The 9,343-nt window shown below is 44.5% G+C and overlaps 1 protein-coding gene across 1 annotated transcript; it reads right to left on the reverse strand.

Moving 5' to 3' along the window:
* Positions 1-5,660: 5,660 nt before the first annotated feature.
* On the reverse strand, positions 5,661-9,110 carry LOC125539909 (uncharacterized). The gene is made up of 5 exons (XM_087542231.1): positions 8,696-9,110; positions 8,472-8,562; positions 8,302-8,384; positions 7,653-7,721; positions 5,661-6,922 (listed from the first exon to the last, which is right to left on the reverse strand). The coding sequence occupies exons 1-5, from the start codon at positions 8,779-8,781 to the stop codon at positions 6,754-6,756; spliced, it is 498 nt and encodes a 165-aa protein (XP_087398357.1). The 5' UTR covers positions 8,782-9,110; the 3' UTR covers positions 5,661-6,753.
* Positions 9,111-9,343: the final 233 nt, after the last annotated feature.

Below are 9,343 nucleotides of genomic sequence, written 5' to 3' on the forward strand. Positions count from 1 at the left end.
CCAAGTCAATCAACCAAGAATGTACAGAACTAATAGACATATAAACACTTATAGATTATATGGATCAATAATATCAACTAACATACATAAGCCAGGTCGTTGTACTTTTTTTTGGCTACAACAGCATCCTTTTTTTAGCCAGCATCTTGGCCCTTTCCGATGCGTGCCACTTATGGTCCATCTATACTACTACTATTGCTGAATGCACATTCAGCCCGATTGGCATATTTGTAGGTCTGGCACAACAAATGAAATGTCTCCGAGTCTTATCAATTAATATATACTTGTGCTCAAATAAAATTAGAAACCAAAAAAACAATTATTACATGATCTCTAAAACAAATGGTTTGATTGATTACATGAACAAACAATACAAAGGTTATTCAACTATGGAAAGAACATTTCACCTATGATTTATCAAGTAGGAATTTAATTTCCTTTTTTCCTTCAGGACCTTAACAATCTGGTCAGTCTCAGCTTGCTTCATTTTGAAATCCACCAAATATTTAATGGTTGTCTTGAGTACTGCTTGTGATTGTGTTGTTTGCTTCCTCAACATGTCAACTTCATCTCTAAGTGCAGAAGCAGAATCTCTTTCTACCACTAGTTTAGCCTCTGGAGCATCAGCAGTTGGCAATTCATAATGCACGATTGGGCCGGTGCCACTGCTGTGGGATGATGCAACGTCCATGGGGGACCTCGCTCTTTGATCTTGGGCTAACCTGTTTTTCCATTAAAGTTCCGATTGGATTCAGAAAAGTTGAAGTTAGCAAAACATCTCAACTGGGAGTTATAACAGCAAACCCGTTAAACAAACAAGGAATTAAAGAGTTTCGATTGGATGCTGAAAAGTAGTTATTAACATCATTGTAACCCGCTTTTGCAGCAACAAAGCAGTTAAACAAACAAGTAGATATTTAAGTTAAGGCAAACAGGTAATTCTTAACAGTAAGTATCAAACACATAGATAGGCGCAGTCTACAATATGATTAACATGTTGTGCTATTATGTAATCAGTAGCAAACTAAATTAAGCCAAGCAACGTAATTGAACAATTTTGCAATAAGTGGCTAACTAAAATTCCGAGAAGCAGGTAACTGAACTTACGCTAGTTCTTTGTACAGTCACACTGCAACTTATTTTTCGCTTACAAGGTTGTATGGAGGAGTCCATGGCATCAATTGCTTGGATACGCAATCCCAATACTTCTTTCTTCCCACACTGCATGGGTAAGTCGAATGGTTAATCTGGCAAGATGGTGCGTCCTTGATATGTTATATGAGGACGTGTAGTCAGAGTAGTTGTAGCCAAACACATCACACTGGCTTTTATTATATATTTCATGCGATTACTTTTGGCATATCGAGATCTAAGCAATCTACAATAGGATGAAAAGACTGGCATCCTTCACATTATTGGCGAAATCAGTTCATAGAAACAAGCAATTCAACCATTCTGTGGGTAAATCAAAAGCGCCACTGGAATATTTTTCACTATCCAATCATACACGCAAAAAGGGCGACACCACCATAGGGGCTGGTATGGGCGGCCGCCTCAGGTGGCTGGAAAGTGTGCACCTAGTTTGAGTCGTCCAGGTTGGCCCATGCTAGTTTTGTTCGTCCCAATGCACGAGCAGACAATGTAAAAAATGAAGAAAAATGTTTCGATTTGGATGGGCCAATAACATAAATGCAAGGCGGGCCCTATAGCAGGCTCGCCGCCGAAACGAGCGCCTCCCATATCGATCGACAGCAAGAAAAATCCCAATTCATTCGCTCCAGCCTCCAGTCTGGTTCGCTCCTAACCTAGCCGCCGCTGGACAGACCGACACAGCACTTCCTCGCACCCTCGTGGAGGGCGGTCGCCGGGCTTCAAGCGAACGGAAGGACAAGAAGATGAAGATCCAACCCTGGGTGTAGCCTACGTGGGAGGCAGCGGCGGCAGCACGGGCATGGCATCGAGCTTGCGCAAATGGACAGTCGCAGCTTGCAAGAGTAGCATGCGCAACGAGAAGGTACATCACATCCCTGATTATATCTAATTCAACTCTTCAATTTCTGGCCAATAGTTAAACCTGACGGTGTTGTAAAACTGCTTGTATGTAGGGAATCTATGAGAAAATGAAACCAATTTCTACTTATTTTATAACTCCCCCAATCAATACTGAACTGACTGAATCTGATGTATCTAATCAAGTTTCTGGTGCAAACATACAAGCTCATGTTGTTCTTGAGCCTGAAGTGTCTAATGAACAGACTGCTAATGAAGGATTTGATGCAAACATTTTACATGCTCCTGATGATGAACATATAGTGTCTAATGAGGGATCTAATGCAAGCATTTTGCAAGCTCATTGAAGGATTTAGTGTCTAATGATGATCTACTATGTTGAGAGAGACAGAGATTTGCAAGCATTGATGACAAGCAAATTATAGTGCATTTTCATAGCTTGAGGAAACGTCGAGGCCATCTATGAGAAAGTCCCCGTATCATGACAACATAGCATAAATACTTTTCTAATCTGTTGTTTGAAACTATCGGCATACTTGTGTAGGATAAATATATTGATATGCAGTTTGTGCACTGGTTATACGTGCAATTACACTTCGATATTTTCAGCCAGAGAACGAATAATTCAAGCAGGTACAGACCATGTTTGTAGTCCTGGTACACCATGTTGCATTTTGTGTTTTTTGGTGCTTGCATCATTTAGTGTTTCTAATCTGAACTACTTTGGATCATTAGCTGGTTTTCAAAGTGCATGTAGCTTCACATTTCTCAAGTTATGTTGATTTCCGGAGTGCAAGTGCCTTCGTATTTTATAAGTTAAATGTTCGCCCCTGGTAACTTGAATTCATGGATCATCCACTACACACAAATCATACACGAATGCCAGTACGAATTAAATGAAATGCAGGGACTTACGCTAGCTCATTGTACAGGCTCACTGCAGCTCTGCTTGCGCTTGGGATGTTCCATGTACAAGTCCATGTTACCACTTGCTTGGATGTGCAGGCCTTGTGCTCCTTGCATCCCCCTCTGCATTTTTGACATGGCGAATGGTTGATCAAATAAGAGGAATTGACCTTGATGTTGTACCGGAGGACAGATACTTACAAGGTTATACGGGTGGGCATGATGTGTACCAGATCCCGTAGCACCGTCATGCTTCGCTAAAAAATGGATTTGCTTGTTTCAGATGATATCTCCATAAGAAATAAGAGTTAAAGTCAGAGTTGCATAGGCGTGTAAGCTAAGAGAGCAGTGAAAGGATATCCAAACATCGTCGTAACAGTGCACAAGGGAGTGATGTGTGGATACCTAGTCAGGGCCGGCGTTTGGGCATGCTCGCCTAGCTAGAGTGCGGGTCACTTCAGAGACGTTAAGGGTGATGCGCTGGCATTGGCTGGCCGCGCACGGATGCAGATCTTGAGTGGCAGCGGAGCGCTACGATGCGGTGGACGAGACCGTAGGTGAAGCCCCAACGGCCTCGGGGGGGCGGAGGTGCGATGATGTGCTCGGTGAAGTAGCCCCGGTGAGCTGGGAGACGGCGTCGGTGAAGCGCACCTGATGCGGTGGAACTCGGTGTCTGTGAGGCACGTCGGTTGCGGCGGCTGACGTTGTCAGTGGACCACCCGGTGCGGTGGACGAGGGCGTAGATGAGGTGGCTCTGGTGCGGTGGTGAAGCACGACCGTCGTCTTCATCGTCGTCGTCCGGCACAGAGGTGGGGAACGGTGGGGAAAGAGACGAGACGAGGGACGATTCGAGGGTTGGCGGCGAATTAGGGATTTGAGCAATCTGGGCGCGGAAGGGGGCGGTGGAGAAGAGAGATTTTGCAGGGCTGGAATTGGGGCCGCCAGATATTTCAATCCGAAACGTGGAAGTGCGAACTTATACTGTCGTCGTCCTTTTTTTGGGGGGGTGGGTGGCTGGGTGCTACGCGTCCGTCCGACACACGCGACCACCCCGACAGGACTATGCTTCGGTGCCTTAAGGCACCTGCCTTTGCGTCCATGACATGTGGGCCCAACAGGTGGCTGGCCCACATGTCAGTGACCCAAAAGAAGTTGCCTTTAAGGCACCGAAGCAGCGTCCACCCCGACATGACCCTGGTTTGCCTGGTGCGCCTACATTTGAGAATGCAAGCGAATCTGTATGTATTACCATGCCCGTGTTTTCCTTGCAATAATTAGTCATTCGAAACGAGATACTCCATCCGTTCACTTTTGTAAGTCGTTTCAGACAACTTAAAATGAATTGTTTTGCACATTGTCTGAAATGTCTTCAAGATCTTATAAAAGTGAACAGAGGGAGTACTATAAATTAATTAATGAGGAGTTATTTGAAAAAAAATCGGAACGGTACCCACGCTAACGTGGATTAGAGTGTGTGTCACATAATTAGTTATTTGAATTAGAGTGTGTGTCACGTAGCGATCTCCAATTCTAACGTGGATTTCGCATTTCACTGTATCCACACTACTTTTTTAATACAAATTCATATGTATATGATGAACACCATGGTAGTGAGAAAATTTTTGGATGGATTCAAACATATGATCTACAAAATAGCACAACAAACTGAGTCAATGTCAACTTTTCGAAACTTAGTATGGCACGAATTCGAAATAATTACCCGTATGCCTGGTCCTCGGTTCAAATCTTACAATGTACACCGAATTGAGACATCGTTATTAAGTCTCGTACTATGTATTCAAATGTTGTTTTTAGCCCCCCCCCCCCCCCCCCCCGCACAAACGCTACATACTTCCTGTATCGGTCAATCTTCCTCTCCTAACCACCATAGGAAGCTATCGGTTTCCAACACACGTTCATTCTTTCTCTCCATGTTTCGGTCTCTAAGTCTCTCAACTACACAACCCTTTTTTCCACTCTGTTACCAAAATGTATTTACCTCACACACCCTCCATTGCACCCCATGCCGAGCTCTCTCTCTCCCCCCTCTCCCTCTCACCCTCTCGCGCTAAATACATGCATTGCCTATCTAGCCCCCCAACCTCTCGTGCGCACGCACGCACACTACAAGAAATATGTCAACTTGTGACCCTCACTATTGGCCGCTGAAAGGTCATAGTTTTTCATTTGCGACCTTTTTTGACCAAAAATAGAAGGTCAAAAGCTGGCGGTCGTAAACTGAAATTAGCGACCTTCTATAGAAGGTCGTTGATTCCACGACCAATTTTTTGGTCACTAGCAGCCTCCCCAGACCATGTAAGCATCCAGCGTGGCATGCTAATGTGGCACAAGAATCAGTCCAGTCCAATTCGGTGTTTATATGGGCCGAGCTCATTAATTCAGCCCATTTATGTTTTTTTCCTATGAATTTTTTGTCAGCTTCATGGACCAAGCCCAACATTGCAGCCTTTTTATTTTTGGCCCATGGCCTTTTTGTATCAACAATTTCAATTTTCTCCAATTCGGTGTTTATATGGGCCGAGCTCATTAATTCAGCCCATTTATGTTTTTTCCTATGAATTTTTTGTCAGCTTCATGGACCAAGCCCAACATTGCAGCCTTTTTATTTTTGGCCCATGGCCTTTTTGTATCAACAGTTTCAATTTTCTTTTTTTTTGGGGGTCACATTCTTCATTTTCCAATTTAACGTAAATAAATACACAATTTTTAAATTGGCACACAGAAAACACACAAAATACTTCAAATATTATCACCAGAGTCAATACAGAGTTGCTGTTGTACAAATAACTCTAACATACACTTTGCAAGCTCTACAAGTGTTATGTTCTTCAGCAGGTGTAGCAAGCTGTACAAATAACTCTAACATACAATAGTGGAAGTCACAGTTACATGCTCCACACGTTCAATAACATGGTACTTTACAAGCTCTACAAGTGTTATGTTCTTCAGCATGGAGCTCCTTTGACAGCGATTACAAACTAGGCACCTGCTCTTCTTGCCACTGTGAGGAGGTGGATGCTCACCATGGTGTGCTTGATGATGCACATGACCATGATCTTCTTTCCACTATTGCATCTGTGCGCTCGATGATGGGGGTACCAATGCATAGAAGAGAACAAAATTACCAGCATTAACCCACAACTTCAAGTACGAGCTAAGTATGTATCAAGTGACAACAAAAACAAGTTTATATGCTAGTACAAAATCACCATCATTAACAAGTTTATATGGGAATGAAAACAATCATCGGTACTGGATTAAACACAATGCTATCTTCATATTAGCAAACAGAATATCTCATTTTCATATTCTCAGTAAGCAACTACAGTCTGCTTCAACCCATGTTCTAAAAAAGATGTTTATCCCTCCCAGGAGTACATTTGATGGTTTATTATGGGACAGAGGTAGTACGTATCAAGTAACAACAAAAACAAGTTGAGTAAAACAGTAAAAATGCAATCCTGATGGTACAAACAGGCTAGCTAGATGCAATTTGCTGCAATCCTGATGGTACAAACAAGCTAGCTAGATTAAACACCAACAGTTAACACAGCCTAGCTGTAGTAACTAACAAGGCCACTATAAATTATTAACATGCATGATCTGCAGTACTAGGAGGACGAGTCAATGCACATCACAGTAACTACAAATGGGGTCTACTACAAGAGCAGAATTTAACAAGTGTGCTACTCCAAATCATCATCACTTGTAAATAGGAATGATCTTTTCCATGACACAAGCACGGAAAGTACAAACAAAATCACCCATGCACATGAAACAGAGCAAGGTACTCCTATAGCAACACAAGAGAGGGGGCTAGAAGCTAGGAGACGAACTCACATGAGAGGAGGTTCTAGCCGATGCCGCACATGGCCACGGTCTTCGTCCCGCGGTAGAGGAGGTTGTAGTCGAGTTGGACCATGTGCAGAGCGTTGTCGTGGTGGTGGATGCCCTGGTTGTCGTCATCGTCCACAGAGGATGCCTACTGCTCCGAATCAAACAAAGAAGTAAGAGCTAGTGTTGTTGATCTAGTACAAAAATTAAGCAAGCGAGTATAGGAGACACACACACATGCTACTGCTAGTATCTACAGACATAAATCAAGTTGGTTGTGTGTGTGCTTGAGCTAGCTTAGTACGTACAGTCCATGGTTGGGCTCCAAAACAAACAAAGCATGCTAGTGTCAACAGAATCAATCACAAGGTTATTTTGTTGTTGTTGCTAGCACTGCTAGCTGTATGTGTCGATCCATCCATCCATCGACCTAACTAATGGTGTTGTGTCTCTAGACTAAGTGCAGCAACACAAGAAGAACTAAAACTGCAGAGCACATGTGTATGTATACTCATCCATGGCAAACTGTACCAAACCATCCATACATGGCAAGATTGCAATGGAACAGATTTAACACTAGACATGAAAAATTGATGAGTCAAATGATTTTTAGTATTATTAACTTGAAAGGAAGCTCACTGTTTCCATCTTCTATCTATCCATGATTTTCGTTTTCTGAAGCAAGCATCAAAAGGCACAATGACAAACAAATTTCACACAAACGTTGAACCAATACTTCAAATAAAATTTGCAAGGGCTTGAAAGAGAGGTTGGAGCTCATCAAGTACCAGCTTCTAAAGGAAAGATCTTCTATTCCATACAATTGCATATAGTGTGAGCGAGTTTTCAACTATTGGCAGCATGAGGACTAGTTTCATTACCTCACACGGTGGCTGGCCTGGGTGTTCTGGATACTCCATTGTGCGTGCGGTCCTTGACCCTCCATCAAACTAAAAAAACAGAGCACAGAACATGTTTATAACTTCAATTCAAGCTCCTTGAATAGGTAGTATACTCCGCATAAAGTTCTCACTTGTACAACAACTCACTGGAAACATGTGAACACGGCTATCTACAACATAAGCTCATATGTTTTGTACAAAATATGTGCTGCAAGGTAAAAATAATCCTAATAGAAAAATGACCATATGACTAAGTGACTAATCAGGCCTATAGCAGTTGGCACATGCACAGCTCTCATATTGGACTCACATAAGTGAGGGGGTTCATTGTCTAAACTGCAACCTAACAAATACTACCTCCATCCCAAAATATAAGACGATTTTGTAGGCTACACAAGTATGCAACTGCAGCCTGAGCTTGAGATTGGAAGTCCATGCCTTACTGGCTTACTTTTCTAGTGGACAAGATCCAACCATTTAGAAAGAAAATTGTTGAAGTGGGTAGCTACAATACTAAACAACTCTCACAGACCACAAAGTAGCTGATATAAATCTGATCAACGTAGGATATGACAATTCAATCAAGAAGTATAGATGATGCATCAGTATAACAAACATCAGAGCGCACCCTGACCCGTGATCTGGGCTCTCGGCGGGGCCAGATCGGGGGCCGCACGGCACGAAACCAGGCGGGACAGAGGCCAAGCCACGTCAGGGAGGCGATGCGACGGGCGCCGCTGGGATCTACCGGGGGCGGAGGAGGAGGGGGCCTTGACCCGGGATTGGAACTTAACCAACCCCGACGAAAATCGAACCACACGATTTCTGGAATTCATCCCCTCCATGGCGTCCTCTCCTCCATGGCGTGCCTGCTGTCGGTTCCATGGCCCTGGCGTGCGTGAGGAAGAGGCAGAGGGTGAGGAAGCAAATCAAATCGCAGCAGCAAGGCAAAAGGGAAGATGACAAGTCCATCCATGGAAGAATAAGGGATCCGGTGCTGCACCTTGTTCCGGTGGCTCGACCTGGATCCGGCGCTCAATCTGGATCCGGCGCTGCCTCGCCTCTCGCTCGATCTAAGCAGCGGCGCGCGGCCAGACCACAAGTGCATACTTGCCGGAGCGGCGGAGGCGTCACCGGTGCAGGCTCAGCCTATCGTGGCTCTATTGGCCGTGGCTTCGGAAGAGCCGCAGAGGCAAGAGCTCGGAGGCAGGCGGCAAAAGCAAGGGGAAGCGGAGTTGGAAGTTGCTGCTGCTCCTGCTCAGGTCGTTGCAGGTCAAGAGCAGCGGCGCTTGGGGGGAGGCCAGCGGCGGGGTAGGAGTTGGGACGGCGGAGAGGGAGGTCTGGGTCAGATCTGGGTCGGGGAGAGGGAGGCGGCGCCGCATGGGTCGGGGAGAGGGAGAGGGAGGGGAGTGTGCTGCACGATGCTAGGGTTTGGTTGGCCAACATGCGTTTAGGAGACGTTGGATCTGTATGGTGTGGACGGCTCAGATCGGCTTAGGGGGTTGATCCGTGGGAAGGGAGGTTCTGCCTTCTGATTGGTCCAAGAAATGTGTCATTTAAAATAGTTTCTAAGTGGTAAAATAGAGGGAATTTGTCAAGCAGCTGCCAATAATATTTTCCAAAAATGGCACCACTAAAAAATATCACTCAAGTTATACAACATTTTCTAG

This window comes from Triticum urartu, chromosome 2A, assembly GCF_056163025.1.
Source record: "Triticum urartu cultivar PI428250 chromosome 2A, HENAU_Tu73, whole genome shotgun sequence".
NCBI classification, from domain to species: Eukaryota; Viridiplantae; Streptophyta; class Magnoliopsida; order Poales; family Poaceae; genus Triticum; species Triticum urartu.

What these genes read in the sequence shown, in the direction of transcription:
- LOC125539909 (XM_087542231.1), bottom strand. Translation starts at nt 8,781, where the DNA reads ATGCACTTGTGGTCTGGCCGCGCGCCGCTGCTTAGATCGAGCGAGAGG. An exon ending in GTGGTTCGATTTTCGTCGGG is followed by an intron (nt 8,385 to 8,471) that starts GTTGGTTAAGTT and finishes TCGCCTCCCTGA; the next exon opens with CGTGGCTTGGCCTCTGTCCC. An exon ending in CAGGCCAGCCACCGTGTGAG is followed by an intron (nt 6,923 to 7,652) that starts GTAATGAAACTA and finishes GATTCGGAGCAG; the next exon opens with TAGGCATCCTCTGTGGACGA.